This window comes from Populus alba, chromosome 19 (genome assembly GCF_005239225.2).
Source record: "Populus alba chromosome 19, ASM523922v2, whole genome shotgun sequence".
In the NCBI taxonomy this organism is placed as follows: Eukaryota; Viridiplantae; Streptophyta; class Magnoliopsida; order Malpighiales; family Salicaceae; genus Populus; species Populus alba.
In genome coordinates this window covers 15,831,437-15,855,675 of record NC_133302.1, presented here as the reverse complement: position 1 = coordinate 15,855,675, position 24,239 = coordinate 15,831,437, and the positions used below count along the sequence as shown (strand labels likewise).

Sequence of the window (24,239 nt, the reverse complement as noted above, 5' to 3'; positions counted from 1 at the left end):
AATCTAAAACAAACCAAACATGTACAAAATCATAAATCCATACTACAAGTTTGTTTAAGAAAAAACAATAAAACAAGTAAACACCCAAACAAAATACATATACTACAAAAATATGCAATAAAAAAATTAATATTTTAAAATTGTGTTCAAATTAAAGAAATGGTTGATTTACTTACTTAAAAAATAGAAAATCCACAATAAAATTTCAATTAGAACACTGATGTTGTCAAACAAAGTGCTGCTGTGATTGAAAAAGTTGAGGAAGAATGAGTTGTTTGGAGATGAGGTGGGATGTTAGGGGGGTATTTATTTTGTTGTAGAGGGGTTTTTTAACGAAGAAGGAGAAATAAAGGAGGGGGGGTCGAGGACTCGATCATAAATTAATTATTACTGATGAATTTGATGACATAATTTTTATGTTTGTCAATTCATCAGCAATTCTATCAGTATAAGTGACATGTCATTGTATGGTCTTTCCTATTTGAATCCAACTATAATTTCATCTATAAAGGCATATTACCTCGTACTTGCGGGTTAAAGGATCTCGCTATAAAGGGACACCTTCTCTATGTTATGGAACTGCACTTGAAGAGGCAGCGTTGTACGTCGATATAGGTCTCTCTTCATGGTTGGCACCTAATGACATGTTGTCATCATTACTGTTATAAGAACTAGTTGTGATAATGTGCTCACGATGTGCAATTGATTTTCCTCTATGGACTTACACATATTGTCCAACTTTGCATAACCAATTTCGATTCTTTTTTAAAAAAATTTGGCAGCACCTCCCATATACTATAAACTACCTAGAATTTTTAATCCTGCAAATATACAACATATATGCCACAAACTAGTTGAATTTATTTTATTTCTACCAATAATTTTGGATTATTCAATTTCATCTCATTTTCAAAATGAAAATGTTTTTAATCCTAAATTAACAAGGATTTTTTTTTTGTAATTAAATTTAATCCTATATATTTAATTAACATTTATAATACAAATTTGACAATAACAATTAAAATTCAATAAAACAATAAAATATTATTGCAATGTAGACAATAAAATAGACAAAAAAATAATACAAAAACAAATATAGGCTTTAGGAATGAAAAAGTCTCACCTTAATAGTGTGCTGACTTTCACAGTTTATCTATGTGTGATACAAAAAAAAATACCTTGCTAATCTATCAGTATAAGTGACATGTCATTGTATGGTCTTTCCTATTTGAATCCAACTATAATTTCATCTGTAAAGGCATATTACCTCGTACTTGCGGGTTAATGGATCTCGCTATAAAGGGACACCTTCTCTATGTTATGGAACTGCACTTGAAGAGGCAGCGTTGTACGTCGACGTAGGTCTCTCTTCTTGGTTGGCACCTAATGACATGTTGTTGTCATCATTACTGTTATAAGAACTAGTTGCGATAATGTGCTCACGATGTGCAATTGATTTTCCTCTATGGACTTACACATATTGTCCAACTTTGCATAACCAATTTCGATTCTTTTTTTTTTTAAATTTGGCAGCACCTCCCATATACTATAAACTACCTAGAATTTTTAATCCTGCAAATATAAAACATATATGCCACAAACTAGTTGAATTTATTTTATTTCTACCAATAATTTTGGATTATTCAATTTCATCTCATTTTCAAAATGAAAATGTTTTTAATCCTAAATTAACAAGGATTTTTTTTTTGTAATTAAATTTAATCCTATATATTTAATTAACATTTATAATACAAATTTGACAATAACAATTAAAATTCAATAAAACAATAAAATATTATTGCAATGTAGACAATAAAATAGACAATAAAATAATACAAAAACAAATATAGGCTTTAGGAATGAAAAAGTCTCACCTTAATAGTGTGCTGACTTTCACAGTTTATCTATGTGTGATACAAAAAAAAAAAAAAATACCTTGCTAATAAACCGAAGAAAAGAAGAAAAATAGGAAGAAAATACGTCCAAAGATTCGCCACATATACTTGTTAATTGCGTTGAGAGAAAAAACCTTAAATTCTACTACGTGGGACTAATTGAGGAGAGGATTAAAGTAGGAGATGATTTGAGAGAGTGAGAGTGAAAGAAAAAAAAAACTTTTAGTGTCCTCGTTGGGTTTCATACTATATTTTATTGAGGGAATCACTGATGAAAATTAAATATTATTTTAAAGCATTCCATTGGTTATTCCCTCAGTAACGTCACCTTGAAATTTTCATTTTGTACTAAAATTTTCAAAAAAACCCTCTAGATTTTTTAAGGATTATATATGATTCTGTCGGTAAAACTGTAAATACTACACGGTAAGAGATGCATTAATTATCAGCGCATTGGAATTTGCAGTCTGTCGGCAATTCACTCGGGAACTTGAAACTCACTTAGTGGACTTTAATTGCCATCACTGTTACGAGAAGGGGAACAATTCCCTTTGTCTCTAGAATACACCGATGGTTTTCAGTCCATCAAAATTTTCATCGTTGTTTTGCATAGTGAATAGTGCAGGGAGGAGAGGAACAATTCCCTTCCCCTATAGAATACACCGACAGACATGAATCGTTGGCATTTCCATTGGTGTTGTGGACCGTGACTAGTGCTAGGGGAGGGAAATAGTTCCCTTGGCCTCTAGAATATATCGACGGACCCGAACCATCGGTATTTGCATTGGTGTTGTGGACTGTGAGCACTGCCAGGGGAAGGGGAACAATCCCTTTTGCCTGTGGAATACATCGACGGACACGAACCATCGGTATTTCCATCAATGTTTTGCACAGTGAATGATGTCAGATTGTATCTTATTCCCTAACTATCCATCATGGAAATACTTAAATTGAAAGCTGTACGTGCAACACAATAACACTAGTTCACATAACAGTTATATATATATATAAACTTCTTTGTTGAGAATTTCATTAATAACTATTATATTATAGTTTATGGTATTACACTTTCGTGTCACGATGGAACTGTTAGAATTGTCTGGTTTTTTAATTAACTCGTCTTCAGCTCCATCATAATTTTCTATATTGATAACATTGCTATCATCATTTTCATCGACTTGTGCTTGTCTGATGAAGCTTAGAACAACATTCAACTTCTCAACGTCAACATCAACAAAAATATTATCGAAGATGCAAAAATTTGAATTTTCTTCTAACTCAATTGATGTAGCAACTTGATATGGTTCAACCAACTCACTAAATTCAAAGATATCATCTCCTAAAAATTTGAATAAAAAGACTCTATCTTAGTAAAGACAATGTAGCATTAACATTCATTCCCAGTTAATAAACCTTGTACATCAAGTACAATAATGAATAGTAAATGAGAATTCTATAATGAAATTAAGTATCCTGATAAATAATGAATTTATGATAGTATTTACATGTGTTTTGAACCACGTGATGAATTGTTCATCTCATAATTGAAAGATTTGGTTGGTCAAATGTGAGTTACTAGACATTAAATATTGATGACATTACCTACGATCAAGGTATTCAACAAGAGATAATTAGTCTATTTATAACAAAGTTTAAGTGTTATATATACTTACTAAATAAAAAGTCTCAGTTCATCATAGTTAAATAACACATAATTATATGCTTGTCTGAATTCTATTTCAGACAAATATCTTCCCTGATAACATTTTTTGGTGTATGTCGTCCAGAATTGGAGAATATTGACAAGTTCCCTCTCAAAGGCACTATACCACCATCGTTATGCCTTGAAATGCGGTTGATTCATGTTCTCAAATAAGGCTCGAAATAGTACAAGATAAATGTTGAGATCTCCTTAACAATATAGGCCTCATATATTAAAGCCTCAACATGCACCTTGTTTTTAACATTTTTCTTATGGAGTACCTGTATGAAATTAAACAAATGTTTTCAATTAACAAAAAACAATCAAAATATATTTTTAATTACAAAGCATGTGTAATCTCTAACTTCTTGAATGGATACATCAATTTATATTGGACTAAACCTTTAATTTTTTCCTCATATGGTAAATGTATGGGTAAATGCTCCTTCGAGTCAAAAAACAATGGAGGGAATATCATCTCAAGTTTGCCTATTGTTTATAATAGGAATGCTACATGTCTTGCACTCGGTCAACTTAACATTTTTAAGGGAGTACAATATGCAGAAGTTTGAACACATGTCAATTTTCTAGTAGTTGAGACCAAAGGGTTTTATCATGGATTTAATAACATAAAAGTTATATTTCAGCCTGTTTCCTTTAAGTAAAATTCTTCTCACCTATTCAACAATTCTATCGTAACCGACCTCACTTAATCCATAATCTGACTTGATGGTAAACATCTGTGTAATGACCAATAATTTGCTATGATTTGTGTAACCATCCCATAATGGTTTCTCAGAATCTTTCAAAAGATAAAAAAAAAACCTAGTCGCATCTGTATTAGGTTCTTCATCTATGATTGGACATTGAGTGACATGACTCTGATTTATTCTCATCGCATCCATAACCATAGTCATATAAGAATTATTGTTGTCATTTACAACTCTATGCATGTTGTTAACACTATAAGTTGACCTAACCATCATTTCTAGCATGGTTTCGTGAGGACCAAATGGTTCTCCATATGCATACCAACACATGTATTCCTCTATGAATCCTTTGTGTAGAAGATGCATCGTTACAACATCTGGATCGAGAAACTTTTTATTTTTACACATCTTGCATAGACACCTGATCCACTACTAATATTTCTCGGATTAGATGATATGTAATTAATAAAACCCTGAACCTTATTACAATACTCCATCCTCCACAATCCTTATGGTGAATCTCGATACATCCATGATAGACCATCTATGAATTCTATCAAACCTATATCAAATAATGATGAAAACATATATTAATTAACTACGTTAACTAAACAAATTTGAAAAAATATTGGTTTAGCTCAAAATTATCCAACCTACTTTAATACTTCTCTTAATTTATTATCAATTATCTACGTACATACAAATTTGTATATATTTATGAAAATTACAACTAGGCAATAAAATTGTCAAAATATAAAACAGACTCATTAAACAAGCCATTATTTACTTCATCACAACACACCTAAATCGGTAATTCGATATAAGTTTTAATAATTTACAAACAAATACAATTTTATAAAATCTAAAACAAACCATAACATGTACAAAATCATAAATCCATACTACAAGTTTGTTTAAGATAAAACAATAAAACAAGTAAACACCCAAACAAAATACATATACTATAAAAATATGCAATAAAAAAATTAATATTTTAAAATTGTGTTCAAATTAAAGAAATAGTTGATTTACTTACTTAAAAATAGTAAATCCATAATAAAATTTCATTTAGAACACTGATGTTGTCAAACAGAGTGCTGCTGTGATTGAAAAAGTTGAGAAAGAATGAGTTGTCTGGAGATGAGGTGGGATGTTAGGGGGGGCTATTTGTTTAGTTGCAGAGGGGGTTTTTAACGAAGAAGAAGAAATAGGAGAGGGAAGGGTCGATGACTAGGTCATATATTAACTATTAACTATTACCAATGAATTTAACGATATAATTTTTATGTTTGTCAATCCATCAGCAATTCTATCATTATAAGTGACATGTCATTGTATGGTGTCTTCCTTGTTTGAATCCAACTATAATTCCATCTGTAAAGACTTCCGCAAAAACTTACACATCATCGTACTATTTGGTTTTTTTAAATTCCTTTTATTCCAACTGGGATTACTTTGGTATATACCGATGGATTTAGCGATGAAAAAATTCAATTAGTAAAAATCACCCCAAAATACTAATAGAAAAAATTCATCGGTGATATGGTTTGAATTTGTAGATTTTCTAGTAGTGATGAGCCTAGCCTCGCAAGCCCACTCATATCTGGCCTTGGTCTATTGGGCTAGGTGTGAGACTTTTATCCTCTTTTTCTTGTTCTTAATTTTTTTGTCTTTTACACTTAAAAAGAAATTAACTTTGTATTTCAATTATTATTGGATGTTGTCATGTTTCTCAAATAATATTATGGTTTTTATGGAAATCTTAATATTTTTTATAATTATTATGTGATTAATATGAAAAAAAATCTCATGAATATTCAATTAACATAAAATTTATGTTTTCTATGATCTTCAATAAATTTTTTAAATAATTTTATAACATTTATCATATTTTTTAATCTTTAATCATATATAAAATGTCAAGACTTTGTTTTAATTTTTTTTTAAAACATGCTTTTAAGACCATGATGAATTTTTATTTAAAAGGTAGTGTTTGCAATTTACAAAGCGTCCCGGCACTTGGAGTTCCATTTATATGGTCAAGCTTGCGTTCATTGTTTGTGGCATTTACTATTATAGATTCCTGTTACTTGGTTATCCTTGGGCATTAAGTAGTCTTTTTCACTTGAACTCAGCGAGAGAGTGTAATCGATGACTTCAGAGCTGGAAAGACATGGGTTTTGATTGCAACTGATGTGCTTGGTCGGGTGTGTAATTAATTATGATTTCCCAGATTGTGCTGCTTCATACGTTCACAGGATTGGTATGTTTCTGAACCTCTGGATACACTCCTATGTCTATATGTGAGGTGATTGCATATAAGTTCATTAAAGTCCGACAAAAATGGAAGAAGCCATAACCATGTTGTGAGCACCAATAATAGTGAAAGACATTTTGATCCACTTTATCAATCTGTTAGCCTTAGGCATTGAACTGTCACTTATTTTAAGAAGATACCTTAATTTCCTCACTTTCACTGTGCCTTGAGTGTCTTTAATTCTGATTTTGTATGACTTTCATCTGATAGTTCCTTACATCTGTTTCAAGCAATTGTTTTTAATTATAGTATGAAATTGAATTGCCACGTTGTGAGTATCATTTACAGACGTAGTAGAGAAATGTGAAAGCAGTGTGTCGTGGAGCTTGTGTGGATTAATAATGGAGTTGCCAAAGGAAAAAAAGAGCAACAGTGAAGAGGAACCCATCTCCTCTTCCTTGCATTGTTGTGCAAGTTGTTGATTTTGGCCACTAAAAATAACCCCAAAATCAGAATTGGAGGAGCTACGATTATTATTATTATTATTATTATTATTATTATTATTATTATTCTCTTGAAGACCAATACTGGTGGTGAAGCTAGGAGAAAAGGACTAGTAAGAATCTTGCAATTCTTGTAAACAATTGTTGTTTCCTGGCTTAGCAGCAAGATTTGGAAAATTTTATGGGTTGAGTTCTTCATCATCGTCATCAAAAGTCAAAGAAGTCAGGCACTCAAAAGGACTTTCATAATTCTTATCGATGTTGATGCTGCTGTTTATTATTTTATTTTTAATTAATATTGATATCAAATTAATTTGTATCTATTTTAATTAATTTTATTAATTTTAAAATTAATAATCATATAAATTTTCAGTAAAAACTCAAACATATAATTATAACTTTTCCACTTAAATCTGTCGATACAATTGTTTTAAATTTAAGTAGACCAAAACGACACAATAATTATATGAAATTTAAATTCACTTAACGACAGAATTATTGTTTGAAGTTTAAATTTACTGTAACGATATAATTGTTGTGTGAAGCTTAAATCAACCATGACAATTAAACTGATATTTCAAAATCTAAATCGGTTGCAACGGTGGATCTATTTTTTCAAAATTTTAGGTGTTTTATGGATGCAGGGGTAGGCATATACAAACTCATTTTTTTTCTCTAATTTCTTTTAATATATGCATCCTTTTATTCATTTATTTGAGAACTCGAACTCTTATTACAAAGCTAGATAGGCCTGTCTTTGCCCCTTAGCTTAACGAAGGTATAAAAACTCAACGAAAGCATGCATACAGTACATGATGGATATTATAAATACATCATCTTCTTAGACTTTTCTGGTAGGAAATTTGTAGTCTGCGCATTTGGTCCCCTTGGACAAAATTGATGAACTGAAACCCAGTTTCTTTGACTGTAGATCGAATTGTAGCAAATTGTCCTCCAACTGGAGACCACCAATCACGATAGACGGGCCATCAATGGTCCCACCATCCACAACACCCAAGCACCAAAGATCAACACTCTTCTTTGTAACCCTCACCATAGAGTTCGATCCAAACATCTTCCAAACCACATCTTGTCTATCCAACACCAGTTCGATTATTGGTACAGCCGGTCCCATTTGTGTCGTCTTCACAGCACCCGCAGGGTAGCAGACTCTGAATGGCTTGACAGGCTTTGTTGTAGTAAGATTGAAAGCAGAGGAAGCTGCTTCCTTCAAGAAAGCCAGAGTAAAAGCCTTGTAAATAGAACTCTGTAACTTCGTGTATGGCACAAGAGTGCTGATCCTGGTCCCCCCAGAACCAGACTGGTCATCAATGGCCAACAGCGCTTTGTTAAAAGCCACCATCTTTCCGTTCACTTTAATGGCAGTCAGCCCTACATAATACTCAGGAGAGAGTCTGTGGGTATTTGGATCAGAATCTCTTCCAAGCGGGTTAAAAATAAGAGGAGTGTAAAGAAGTGATTTTGAGAGGTCAATTCCATGCAAGAAATTATAAGGCCCTTTACTACCGAAAAGAGCCACACCAGGTTGAGAGATGGATCCTGACAAGCACATAGCAAAACAATTTGGAGAGGAGGAGAAGGCTTTATTGATCTGCACTGGGATTGAGAGGTTTGAGTTGCCCAGGGAGGCTAAGCCAGTTACACCCTTAGCTAGGCCTTTCAGAAAACCAGTTCGAGCACAGGAAAAGATGAAATTATCGATCGAGGAAAGGGAGCCTAGGTTATTGAGCAAGGCGAGATAGTCAACAAGGGCATCGTTGAGGCTATTAACTTTTTTGTAGTGAACTGTTTCGAGGGGTTTGTCAAGGAGGAAGAGGAAAGAGTTGTTTGCACAATTTGGACCCGGTGGACCGTCGCAAATGTCCTCGCAACCGTAAGCACTAAGAGAATTAGCGATGGAACTGTTACAGGGGACATGCTGGTAAGTGGAGGAGATGTAGTCGTCGCAATTTACCCAGCAGTATGTAGCACCAAGATCCAAGACCAATTTGGTGGGCATTAGAGGGGTTTTTAGGTATGCAGTGATGATATATTGGCTGGTTGAATGGTCCTTCTGGATTGGCGTTTGGAGGGGCGTTTGGAGGGGAGGAGCCGCCTGAGAAGGGATACACGATAAGAGGAAGAAAAAACTCAGAAGAGGGACTGCTAGCTTTGCCATTGATAATTTTTTCGAGTGTTGTTGAGAGCAGGACTAATTATGATCTGGATAATCATGTGAGAGTCATTTATAGAGTTGCCATGGAGTCCTCTGTACAGGGGAAGTACGTGCATGTTCAGTTCTGCCGGCGATGAATCTCAAGATCTCTCTGTGTGCTGCACATGACGACATACCGCTTGGGAATTTTGCCTCCTGTAATTGACTTGACTCGGATAAAGAAGCAACTTGTAGCATTCTGTGAGTGTGTGTCTTCATGGATAACACAACAGTTTCCTAAAAGTTGATTGATATAGATGATTCGTTAAAAAAATATATATCTCGGAGAAACGTGTTTTGACTTTTGGTCAACGCAGATATATTCCCTAATGTTTTAAATTTCAATTTTTTTTTTATTGTAATTTATATATTCTTGAATTAAAACTAGGTTATATTTATTAGTTGAAGCCACTAACCTTCCTTTATGAAGGTGAACAATAAGATTTAGGTAGTGTTTGGCAAAGCCGCTAGAATGTATTTTTAAAAACATTTTATTGTTTAAAATTAATTGTTTTATTGTTTTTAAATTATTTTTATATAATGATATTAAAAATAAATTTTTTAACAATAATTAAAAATTTTATTTTAATATATTTTGAAATCAATCACATATATATATATATATATATATATATATATATATTTGCAAATTGAAAATATATTAATACTGCCTATCTATTTTTGTATTTTTAAAAATATTTTTTTATCTAACCGGTAGAGTGTCACAAAAAAATAAACTACTATGCATCTAATCCTTGAAAATAATAGTATTGAAATATATAATTAATAATGCCAAACATTTTCACGTAAAAACTACTTTGACTACATCCATTTCTAAATGAATTACAACCAATATTTCTATATGACATGAATTACATTTCATGACTTCACGTAAAACTTCTGTAAAATTACAAGTCACATAAAATCACATCAATAATCATTACTTTATAATGACTTCAGCCAAAGCTTTTATATATATATATATATATATAGATCAACACTCCAATCATGCTCCCACTGACTTCGATGCCATAACAAGACCAGCCGGAGAAATGGTCGGATTTGGCATACTGTGTGTCACTGTCGGTGGCTTGTATGTGGTGGAGGGATTTGTTTTTTATCGATGGAAACGTGATTTTGGATGGGCCAGGGGAGGGGATATTTTGGGTGGGAGGGAAATTGGTGAGAACCTTGAATAATCCACCTTCATTTCTCATGGAAAGGTCTGCATTAAACATACAAATATTAATAAACGCTAAGAATTGTGCACAGAAATATAAAACGAAGAAGTGGAATATTTGCTAAAAAGAAAGAATAATATTTTTATATCCAATTCTTTTATTAATTACATTAAAAATTGTGCTGATTAATTCACTATTCATCAGAACACAAACCATTGTTCTCTGCAACAATTTTTTGTTTCACTTAGAATTATCTTGCTATTATAAAAAATACTAGTTGTAATATTGGAGAAAAAAATTTAAACACATTAAAACAGAAGCCCATATGAATAGTTACCTAGTAAATAGTTACTTTTCACCGGGTGATGATGTCCAAAAAAATCAAAGTAATCTAGGAATAGAGCTTTTGGATTGGATAATTACTTAATCAATTGTTTTGAATATTTCATGGTGGATTTATAGTTCATGAATCTCTCTTTTTTTTTTTTTTTTAGAGGATTGTTTGTAGTGTAATTTTACCCTTATGATATTTGGAGTTGTATTCTACTTAAAATAAAACATATTAAATCAATATAAAATACTGAGGGATCCACATGGGTCCTAAAAAAATTCTCTGATGAGGGTTGGGCTTAGATAAGGTGTCTGAGCCCATAAGAGGTGAAAGTGGGTCTGGGTGCGTTGCCTAAACCTAAACATGCTAGGCTTGGGCGTGACAACTCAAGCCCGTAAAAGGTGACAGTGGATATGGGCATACTACTTAGACCTAAACACGCTGGGCTCAGGCATGATATATTGATCCCACTAGAGGTGAAAGTGGGTTTAGGCGCGCTATTTGGACCAAAGCATGTTGAACTTAAGGCATGGAATCCCGAGCCCACAGTAATGCTAAGGTGGACGCCCAATACCAAAGGTGCAGGGCATGCGCCCTGCATGGGCTCGAGCAATACCCTGAGCCCCCGCTTCTTGGGCCCCTGTAGTATTTTGGGCTTAGAAATCAACTTACGGATTGTTTTTAATTGAAAAGATGAGAGATGAGAATTAACTTAAGGATCCGCACATCTTGAAAAAGAGACGAGATTATCTCAAGGATTCAACTCAGCTAGAAAAATAGCGAGATCATTTGAGGGATCTATACAACTAGGTATGGGAAAAAAATCAACTTATGGATTCTTATTAATTGAAAAGACGAGGACAAACTTAGGGATCCATACATCTTAAAAATAAGATAAAATCATCTCATGGATCTACCTCAACTAAAAAACAGTGGGATCATCTTAAGGATTTGGATCACTAGGAATAAGAAAAAAAACAACATATGAATTCTTATTAATTGAAAAAAAAGAAGAAGATAAACTCAAGGATTTATACATCTAGAAAAAGTGATAAGTTTATCTCAAGGATTTACCTTAACTATAAAATAATGGGATTATCACAGGGATTTACCTCAACTACAAAGTAGTGGGATCACCTTAGGGATTCTGCACCACTAGTAATTATAAATAATCATTTCATGGATTCTTCTCAATTGAAAAGACCATGATCAACTCAAGAATCTATACATCTTGAAACTAAAATAGGATTATCTCAGGAATTTACCTCAACTAGAAATTAGTCAGGTCATTTTAGGGATCTGCAATATTAGGAATGAGAAAAAAAAAACAAAATATGAATTCTTAAAAATTGACAAAAAAAAGATAAACTCAAAGATTTGTACATCTAAAAAAAGAGATAAGATCATCTCACGGATTTACCTCAACTATAAAGTAGTGGGCCATCTTAGGGATTCCACACTACTAATAATTATAAATAATCATTTCATGGATTCTCCTTAATTGAAAAGACAATGATCTACTCAAGGATCTATACATCTTGAAAAAAAAAAGAATTATCTTAGGAATTTACTGCAACTAGAAAGTAGTCAGATCATCTCGGGGATCTTTATTATTAGGAATGAGAAAAAAAAAACTGCATATGAATTCTTATTGATTGAAAAAAGAAGAAGATAAACTCAAGGATTTGTACATCTAGAAAAAGAGATAAGATTATCTTAGGGATTTACCTCAACTACAAAATAGTGAGATTCTCTTAGAGATTTATCTCAATTATAAAATAATAAGATTATCTTAGGGATTTACCTCAACTACAAAGTAGTGAGATCATCTTAGAGATTTCACACAACTAGTAATTATAAACAATCATTTCATGGATTCTTCTAAATTAAAAAGACCATGATCAACTAAAGGATCTATACATCTTGAAAATAAAATAGGATTATCTCAAGAATTTACCTCAACTAGAAAGTAGTCAGATCATCTCAGGGATTTGCATTATTAGGAATGAGAAATAATCAATTTAAGATTTTTGAATTAAAAAGACAGGGATCAACTTAGAGATCCATTCATCTTAAAAATAAGATAAGATCATCTTAGGGATCTACCTCAACTAGAAAGAAGTGAGATCATTTTAGGGATCCACACCACTAGGAATAAGAAAGAATCAACTTGAGGATTCTTCTTGATTGAAAAGATGAGGATTTAGTTAGGATCTCTACATCTTGAAAATGAGATAAAATCATCTCATGGATTCATCTCAACTGGTATACAATGGGTTCATTTCATGGATCTACTCCATTAGGAATGAGAAAAAAAAATCAATTTAGGAATTATTCTTAATTGAAAAGATAAAGATCAACTTAAGGATCCATACATCTTAAGGATAAGATAAAATCATCCAAGGAATCTACCTGAACTGGAAAGCAATGAGATTATCTCAAGGATCTAAATGATAAAGAATCAAGTCAAGGAGCTACTTTAACTAAAAAGCAGTAGGATGATTTAAGGGATTCACATATGAATTATTCTCAACTAGAAAGAAAATGGATCCTTTTGAGGATCCAAATAACTTCAAATATTGCCTCGATTACCAAGCTCAACTCAACTTAGATGATGTTCTAGTTGATGTTTGGCTTGAATTTTTTGCCAAATCTTGGTTAGCTTAGCACCATTAGATTCTACATAAAATTTTTACCTGTCAATTTCTTGCCATAAACTTATATGATCGTTAACTTCAAGATTCATGAGATTAGTCGAGATGCGTGTAAACTAACCCGGACACTCATGTTAAAAAAAAAAAAAAAAAAAAAAGAAGAATGGAAGTAGAGAAACAAAGAATTTGCACATAATTTATCAAATTTTAGGTTTATTTCACCAATCTGTTTTAATAATTTAGTTTTAAAGGGTTTATTCTAAATTAATGATGTGGTCAAGCTGTTAATACCATGTGGCTTAAAGCTAACCCCATTTAAGACCACACAAACTATGTAAAGGACCCCAATATGGTAGAAACTATACGAGGGCAGCACCTGATCATGCCATTATGCTATGCTTTTTTTGTTAAGTACTAGAATGCATCTGTACGCTATCGCCAAAATCTACAAACATTTGCAAGACCCTTAAACTTATTAGAAAAGATGGGCTCCTCAAATCCTAAATTCTAGTTTTCTATTTTATTTTTTATAATAATTAAAAATTAATCAATAGAGTTTTTTTTTTATCCCTGCTACATGTTGCTAGTAGTAAGATTAAATTGTGTCATAACTTAATTTTTTACTCTAATTTTTGTTTATATTTTTTAAAATAAGAAAAATGCCAAAAAAAAGTGTATCTTGCCAATTTTAATCATTTCATCATTTTTCATTATTTTTGTGTGTCAAATTAAGTTAGGAATAATCATAAAAAATACATATATAAAAAAAAAAGAAAAAAGAAGAGGAGAGTTTAAAAAATTAATGAAAACAAAGAATATAGTTGGGGCAAAATTAGACCAATAATTGAGTTTTACAAATCAAAAATTAAGTTTGGAAAGTTCAATTAAATTTAAGAATGATTTGGGTTGCAAATAGAGACTTATTGGAAGAGAAATTAAAGAAGAAGAACTTAATTTGACTTTAATTTAGCTAAGATTAGAAATATTAAAGAACCAATGATGAATAAATTGCCAAATTAAAAAGTCAATTAAGGGCTTAATTAGAGAAAAAAAAATCAAAACTAGGAGTTTTACTAGTTAAAATTGCATAATTTTTAGAGCTAAGGATGAATTCATAACAAGTGATTAAATATAATGATCTAAATTGATTTAATTAAGGATATAATTGAAATGAAAAATGGGATTTATGGCAATTGAGTCGGATTGATTGCTCCCAGTTAATTATCAAGCTCCAGTTAAAATTAAAAGGAAAAAAAAAGGTTATTAACTCCCTATTCATGGGTTTTTCCATGACAACCTCTCATCTTCCTCTTTTCCTCAGACTAGAGACATAGGAGCTCTTGTTTTTCTCTCTCTAGTATCTCACAATGAAAACCTCTCCACAATAGAAAAACAACCATTGAAAAAGCTCCCTCACTCTCTCAGCAAAAACAAAGAAAAAGGAGATTGTATAGCAGCCCTCATCTGGCCTTTGATTTATTAACCAAAATACTACCCAAACTACACACAAACACAATAGCCTCTCATTTTCAAACCAGCCACCGCACACGGCCCTTCCCTTTCCACCACTAAATCATCACAAACAGCCACCTTTATGCAACCCGAAACCATAAAAAAAAAAAAAAAAAAAAAAAAAAAAAAAAGAGGGCTCATTAGATCCCATCTATCTCCCTAAAAAAGAAACCATCCCTCTATTTATTTTGAAAAAAAAAAAAAAAAAACCTTCCTCTTCACCTATATATACATATACACACCAATTATGCAAATTAGCAGTTACGGAATGGTTACAAAAACATCAAACAACTCATATCATTGATCATCATCCTTAATCAAAGTTTCTAGCCAGAAAGGCTCAAACAGCAACTCTCCTTTCCTCTGCTAGAACTAAGGAAGAATACCTACAAATAGTCCAAAGCATTATACAAAGCCAAGACCCGAAAACGGTCTTGTTCCAATCCAACTCATCTGGATCAATATCTCCTGCCATTTCTCTTGGAGATGATAATGAAGATAACTATTTTGGTATTTTACCACCTATCAAGCGACATTAAGTAGTAAAAAAAAAAAGAGTATTTTTCAAGCTTTCTCAGGCTCATCTGTTTAGAGCCATATTTTCAACTCACTTGTTTTGAGTCCTGTTTTATTTTAAGCCTATTTGTTTTAGGCTTTCTTTTTACAAATATTACCTGCTACTACAAACAGACAAAACCAGTGTTCATGGCAACAAGACAACAGATGAAAGTCCCACAAAAAACATGGGCATCTTCCTTTTTTATCGCCACCTAATCATAGCAGACAACATCACATGGGTTCACATGGGTACTGACGGAATCTCCAAGCCCTCTCAACAAGACATTTTGGCCTCTTCCATGTCAACTCGTCTATAAAAGACGACTACAAATTCTTCAGAAAGCATACCATCTTTTTCCTCGAGAAAAAACATTATTCTCCCTTGTAACTCATAACCTGTAACCTATATCAATTCTCCTTTGTACCCAATATCTCTTGTGTAAATTTACAAATTTAAGTAAGATTCTATTTTCATTATTTATATTCTTGTTAAACTTTATGTACATTAAGTATGCTCTGTGTTTGATCAAGGATCCTGACATTGTTGGTCTTACCTTGTTCATTCGCATCAGAAAACTGTTTATATTATTTCTTTGATCTTTTTCAAAAAATCAGTATATAGGTTGGAAACCTGTGACCCGATCTTTTAGATCATTCTCAGGTATAACAATGCCACGTACTAAGTATTTATTTTAGTGTTTATTTCAGTTATCTATCTATTACTGAGTATTTATTATTGTGTTATTTGCATAATTGGTATCAGAGCCTTTTGGGGTCCAGGTAGGAAGACAGTTTTCCCAACAAAGACTAGAGACCATTAGATAATAGGTGAATGCAACTTAATGGTGTAAGTCCCGTTTGAGTTTTAAGGGCAATAAATCCATATAACTTGCAGCCTATTTCCTAGTTTATCTTTCTTTTCCATGGATTATGTTTTCCATAGGACTACTTCTATTTCAACTTCCTCAACCTCTGAATCTTCTGAAAGTAGAAGAATTGTACAAAGTGAAGAAATAACTATTGAAGATTTTATAAAAAACATTGATGATTGGAAGATCCCAAAAATTTCTCAAACTCAGATTTATCAAAAATCTAAATATGATATTTTCAAAACAGATTTTACTATCAAAACTGAGGAACAAAATATTCAGCTTACAAAACCTTTTGAAACCATCCAACTCCTCTCTCAAAAGTCCTTACAATTTTCAAACCACTTTCAAAACATCAAGGAGGCATTTCTACTTCAAAACCCCTCCTTTTTTTACAACAAACCAGTTTTCAAAAAACCAAATCCAAATATATTTTCAAAACTACTTTTCAAAATATTTTAACTATGAAAGAAGGATTTTATCATGAAAACCCTTCCATTGCTACTTCAAAAATTTTCCCTTCAAATTGATACTACAAACCCTGGAATCTAGCCAAACCACAATCCTATTATGCCGCAATCCTTGAGATTACAAATTATGTCAAGTTCAAACACTTCAAACTTCATTCTGATCATCTTGAATCGGCATATTCTACATGTATCATTCACAAAATCATTCACCCTAAAGACTCAGATTTATCAAAAATCTAAATATGATATTTTCAAAACAGATTTTACTGTCAAAACTGAGGAACGAGATATTCAGCTTACAAAACCTTTTGAAACCATCCAACTCCTCTCTCAAAAGTCCTTACAAAAACATCTAGCCAGAAACTACAAATACATTCATGTTGGCCTTGTCCAAGTCGAAATAAAACCCCTTACAAAAGAAGGTCTAAACACCTCCATCCTAGTGATTAGTATTTAAAAGTGCATATTTATCAAGGTTTTATATCATCATTTTGCACTTAAAGTATCAATAACTCCTTAACTAAAGCATGTTTTATAATAACAAGGCTAATACTATAAAATGCCCTAATATATGGTAAATGTTCATCTTAAATGCAGGCCTATCACATAAATCAAAGGATTGATTGATGAATTCAACTACTGAAATTTGTGAAGACAAAGAGAGGGCCAAACTTAGAAAAAAGATGTTGGTGCAGTCCAAACTGGAACACTGTTCGGTAATTGGGTTATATCTCGAGTTCTAGATGTCCAAATGACCTCAACTTTTTACACAGATTCAGTAAGACATAGGCCTACACTTTCATGTTTTCATCAAGATCTAAGAAAGCCGTTTTCAAGTCCAAATTATAGCAACAATAGGGAAGTCCAAATCTGTCCTGCAGCCCAAACATTGTTCAGTGTTTAGCCCATATCTAAAGTTCTAGAAGTCCAAATGACCTCACATTTTTACACAGATTTGTTAAGACAATTTCCTACAACTTTCATGTTTTCAAGTGGACCCATTTCTGATGCTAGAATTTTCGTTTTATTTAGACAAGAAGATAAGGATTTTCACCAAGTCAAGAGTTGGCCACCCACTCAACAATTAGTCATCAAATCAATAATTCTGAATTTTGGCCTATAAAAGGAGGCATTTGCCATGCATTTGGGAGCTTGGTTGTTCAGATCAATTTCATGCTTTTTATTTCTCTCTTTATATTTTTTTTGTAATTTTTAAGTTTTGCTTTCATTAATATCTTGTTTATGCTTTTCCTTTCCTTTCCTTTCCTTTCCTTAGTTAACTTGTATCTTATTTGTGTTCTTGTTTTGTTTATTTATGTTTCTCTTCTTCATTATGTTTAGCTAAGTTTATTATGTCAAGGTGAAAAGGTTACACTAATGGTGTAAAAACAAGTATAATGTAAACTCAACATGGACCTTAATGTTTAATATTAACATGTCTTATCTTTTTATCTTACTAATTCTTAATACCTTGCTTGTTAAATGGTTAATCTAGATTTGTGTTGTATAACACTTGGTACAACAAATGTTTGGCACTCTCATAGCCCAACTGTATGGTATTACCTACACCTGGGCTATGAAAGGAACTTGATTTGTTGTTAATATCAGTTAACATCATGAATTCCTGACAATATTAAAAAGTTTGGTGTTATGTAAATAAGATAATTAATATGATCATGTTAATAATTTATAATGAGCTATTAATGAGAAATCATCCAATTGGAACCTCCTTTGTGTGTGGTTTCCAATTGAATAACAAGAGTTTATACTATATTTCTTTGAAATACCATTAGTGGATCCTCTAACCTTGACATTTGTTTTTATCATTGTTTAATCCTTGCATTAATCTTTCATCTCAAAGTTCTCATTAATTTCTTCATCTTCTTCTTTTATTATTATTATTATTATTATTATTATTATTATTATTATTATTACTACTACTACTACTATTAGTATTATTATTATTACTACTACTACTACTATTAGTATTATTATTATTACTACTACTACTACTACTACTACTATTATTATTATTACTATTATTATTATTATTATTATTTACATTCTGTTTATATTATATAATATATCTCTTTGATCTTTTCATAAACTCAGTATATAGGCTGGAAACCTGTGACCCGATCTTTTAGATCATTCTCAGGTATAACAACGCCACGTACTGAGTATTATTATTACTATTACTATTACTATTACTATTACTATAACTATTACTGTTATTATTACTGTTACTATTATTGTTATTATTGTTATTATTATTGTTATTGTTGTTGTTATTATTGTTGTTGTTGTTGTCTTGTTATTTATAATTTATACAATTAACCTCTTTGTGGTTCGATCCCGATCTTGCCGGGTTATTTATTACTTCGACACTCCTGCACTTGGGAGAAGACATCAATCTTTTGGTCGTGTCACCTAGCTGTCCTAAGGGATGTTTTGAAAGACATATCCCTTCTAGAAGATTGGATCCTTGAAGGTGCAGCATCGCCAAAAATGCCTAAACCACCTCAACCCAATATTGAAATAAAAAACATTACCCAATACACAAACGGCAAAGTCAAACTATCTTTCCATCGTCACTCTACAAGTTCCAGGTTCTCAGAAGCCTCTTCTTCCTCTAGTACAATAGATCTAGGAAGAATTTCCAAAATCTCTTTTTTTATTAATATCCCTTATCACCAAACCTCTCCAAGAAAATCTACATCCGATATCCCTTCTAAGAGCTTCCAAAATGCGGACTATACTACAAATATCCCAAAACATGTCTATACAAACCTTGAACAATTATCTCCTCCAACTTCACCTACCTTTTCAGCTGTTACTGAAAATATCTAAAACGAGTTGAATGTATTAACCTCAGCAAAACATTTTGTTCTTGACAAAACTCTCTTTAAAAAAGATTTCTATTCTGCCTATAACTCTACAAAACAAAATTGGTTTTTCCAAAAATTTCTCCAAAATAAAAGTGAGATACAAAACAAATTTTATAATTTCATTGAGTTACATAAAATACATATTATATTCTTTGATTGGTTTCAATTATGCAAATTAGCAGAGCCAATTGGGGTCCGGGTAGGAAGACAATTTTCCTACCATCTTAGAATAAAAAATAAAAAAGTAATAAGAGATAAAAAAATAAAATTAAAAAAAAAAACATCTCCTTATATTTTCTATGTAGATAATATAAAAATTTAAAATTGTTAAATGTCTTTATCTTTATTTTCTTATATATATATATATATATATATATATATATATATATATATATATATATATATATATATATATATATTTGTGTTGAGGATATTGTATTCGGACATTCCATCTATATTCCATTCATAGAGGGAAGAAGCATTATATTTGTGTTGAATAAGGATAGTTGATTCAGTGGTTATGGAAATTTCTGGAGTAGTGGATGTTTTTGGAGTTTGCCATATAAGTTTGTTGAGGGTACGAGGTTGGTTTGGAGAAGTACTTTCATCAGAAGACGCCTCAGGGCTTTTTTGTAGAGTACTGACTTGATTTGTGGAGGTGGAAGGGATAGTTGTTTGTAGTGTATCTGGGACAGTTAAAGATAAACTGTCAAGGTGGTGTTTGCTGGCAAAAGCTAAGAACATGGCTTTGTAGTGAATTTTAAATATGAGAGCAACAGGGATAGATCCTTCTAGCATGTTATAATTATGGGTTTTTTATTTGTAATAACATACTCTGTAAAATATTTTTGTCTTTGAGAGATATGGTTAAAAAGAAATCCAAAACCATTGTGACCATTCCAGAATTACATTCTGAGATAATAGGTATTGGTGCTGGTAGAGGGTAATTTAGAGCGGTTAGATGATGGAGGGTTTTCTGGTTGGTTGAAATCGTTTAATAATTTGTTTAGATAGGTCTTTTGAAGGTGAGGATCATCAAGTCTTTTGATAGCTTCAAGAATGAATTCCTGGCATCTTCTGTCACCACATGAGCATCTTCCTTTTCTTTCACCACATATGCATCTTCCTTTTCTATCACCACCTAATCATGACAGACAACATCACATGGGTTCACATAGGTACTGATGGAATCTCCAAGCTCTTCTAACCAGGCATTTTGGCTTCTTCCATGCCAACTCGTCTATAAAAGGGGACTCCAAATTCTTCAAAAGGCAGACTATCATTTTTCCCGAAGAAAAAACCTTATTCCCCATTGTAACTCATAACCTGGAACCCATATCAATTCTCCTTTGTACCTAATATCTCTTGTGTTAATTTACAAATTTAAGTAAGATTCTATTTTCATTATTTACATTCTTGTTAAACTTTATGTACATTAAGTATGCTTTATGTTTGATCAAGGATCTTGACATTGTTGGTCTTGCCTTGTTTATTCGCATTAGAAATCTGTTTATATTATTTCTTTGATCTTTTCAAAAAATCAGTATATAGGATGGAAACCTGTGACCCGATCTTTCAGATCATTCTCATGTATAAAAACACCACATACTGAGTATTTATCAACATGAATTTATTTGTAGTTTCTAGCTAGATGTTTTTGTAAGGACTTTTGAGAAAGGAGTTGGATGGTTTCAAAAGGTCTTGTAAGCTGAATATCTCGTTCCTCAGTTTTGATAGTAAAATCTGTTTTGAAAATATCATATTTAGATTTTTGATAAATCTAAGTTTGAGAAATTTTTGGGATTTTCCAATCATCAATGTTTTTTTATAAAATCTTCAATAGTTATTTCTTCACTTTGTACAATTCTTCTACTTTTAGAAGATTAAGAGGTGGAGGAAGCTGAAATAGAAGTAGTCCTGTGGAAAACAGAATCCATAGAGAAGAAAGATAAACTAGGAAACAGGCTGTAGGTTATATGGATTTATTGCACTTAAGACTCATACGGGACTTACACCATTTAGTTGCATTCACCTATTATCTAATCTGTCTTCCTACCCGGACCCCAATAGGCTCTGATACCAATTTGGAATGGTGTTCCAAAACTGAGGAATAGAAAATGTAACTGAATATATATATATATATATATATATATATCATTCCTTTAATAGAAAAATAAGAAAAATATGTTCCTTTTTTTATTTTATTGATTAATGTGGGTGTCCGGGCAAGTTTACGCGTATCTTGACTAATCACACGAGTCCTGAAATTAATGACCATGTAAGCCTCCAGTGGCCCTGAAATTTGTGGGATTGGAACTGGTGACTTCTATGAAATTAAAATTTAAAAACATGCTATTTTAAATGCTTTGAACATTTGCTTTGTTTTTGAATCTTTGAATCAAAACACGCAATTTGTGCTCTAGCGGTCTTAAATTTACCATCTCGTTTTTTTCTTTTTTTTTGTTATTGTATTGCATTTATACATCTTTGTAAACACCAACTTAATAAGTAACTCCTCAAGCATTGCAATATATTTTTCTTATGTATGTCAATCGTTAAAATAGATACTAGTATTATCATCATTCAAATCAACAAATATTTCTAATCATAATGGATATTGTTTGTCATAAAAACATTATGTTTTTTTTTTTCTTGAAGCTTAAACTTCAAGACGAGTGTTAGAAGGAGAGTCAGACTTTAGATCATGATTTTCTAAACATAAATTTGAATTCTAGTAGTGGTGATTCACAAGTTAAACCAGAAAATCAAGAAGATATTGAATTGAATTTGAGTTATATAGTTTTGGATAATTGTTGTGATGTACACAACACTCGAAAATGTAACTATAACAAATGTTTTATTTTTTAAATATTTTTTTTTTGTTAGAATCCTTCAAAACTAATATATCAAGTCAATTCATTATTTAGGATGTTCTTGACTTAATGTTTAATTCAACCAGAAAGTTACCATATCCTTATATTAGAGATATTCCTAATCACAATTCGCAAGTTAGACCAATCAAATAAGAATAAGGTGAATTGGATTTTAGTGATATAATTTTGAATCAAAATGGTGATGAACACAAAGAAACTAAAGATGTGACTCCTACAAATGCTCTGTTCAAGTTAGAATCCCTCACCATTGATATACCAAACCAATCCGCTAGATTTACATAGTAATTGTGACAAAAGGTTACACTCAAACCTATACAGATTATATAGAGGACTTTGTATTTGTAGACAAATTAACACAATTTGAGTCATATTATCTTTAGTTATGAACTTAGTTTGGCCATTACAATAATTCAATGTGAAGAATTTCTTTAGTTGTGAGCTTAGATTGGCCAACATAATTCAAGCCTTATTGTCTAAATGAATTTTATTGTCTAAAAGGTATAATAAGAAGGCATGTAACATGAAGGAATCTCACTATTATAGAGATGACGAACCCAATGGTTGGCTTGATCGTTAACTACCTTTATGCTTGAGTTATCTCACTATTTTATTTTATTTTTGTCATGTGTGCCATATCCTCTAACTTCATAATATTCAAATCTTGCGACTTAGCCCATTCAAGAACCTAACCATAATGACCTTTCTACCCTTCACTATATTAGTTTGAATAATCACAATCTTCATCTTCTTGTGGTGCTCATCAACACTCTTTGTATCTTAGCTCAAACACCATAACTTTAGATACAATTCCCTATAATAATAACTAAGGATAAATCATTTTATCATAATAGTCTTTTTTTCCTCTCAAGTCTTAACAGACCTCTCATGATTCCTTTTGTGATTTAACATAAGTTATTCCTACCATACAATAGCATAGTCCGTGAACTCGTATACAACAAGCTTAACATTCTTACCTTTCAAATAGTTATAACAATCAAATATAAGCCCCATCTTCTTCTCCCATACTAAATATCCATCGAGATCATTTTTTTTAAATTAAGAAATTTTCATCTTAATGCTACCCAAACTCCTATCTACCCTATCATGGTACCTGAAATTATCCAAGTCATCTCATTAGATGAATTGCCCATCTTTTCTAATTTCCTCATGCTTATGGTTTCTAGACTTCCCAAAGTGATTTTCATAGCCTAAAGATTCATTATCATAATTCTCATCACCCATCTCATAAAAATCATCATTAACATCGAGACTAATAAAACTTTTACATGTCCTAACATTGTTTCCACTTTGATCAGCCATGTTTTGCAAACTATCAATTTTAGATCACATCTCTCTTCTATCCATCTTATCCTCCAAACTATCAATTTTTTTACCTTTCCATCTGTTGTGCAAAGGCTTAAATTTAAAGAGCCTAATTTTCAATTAGTGATGTAGTGTTGGTGTTGTCTGATAGCTTTAAATATGCAAAATATGTTTTGATAAGAATATTATTTCCTCACTCACTCCCTCACATATTTACACTCTTCTCATTTTTTATATAAGTAGAATTTTTACTTTGATATTTTCACTACGCATTTTT

At 31.8% G+C, this 24,239-nt stretch overlaps 1 protein-coding gene across 1 annotated transcript; it reads right to left on the bottom strand.

The window, feature by feature from the left end:
* Positions 1–7,688: 7,688 nt before the first annotated feature.
* LOC118036205 (probable aspartic proteinase GIP1) lies at positions 7,689–9,456 on the bottom strand. Its single transcript, XM_035041896.2, has one exon. It carries the CDS (start codon positions 9,244–9,246, stop codon positions 7,909–7,911), a length of 1,338 nt encoding a protein of 445 aa, XP_034897787.1. The 5' UTR covers positions 9,247–9,456; the 3' UTR covers positions 7,689–7,908.
* Positions 9,457–24,239: the final 14,783 nt, after the last annotated feature.

What these genes read in the sequence shown, in the direction of transcription:
- LOC118036205 (XM_035041896.2), bottom strand. Translation starts at nt 9,246, where the DNA reads ATGGCAAAGCTAGCAGTCCCTCTTCTGAGTTTTTTCTTCCTCTTATCG.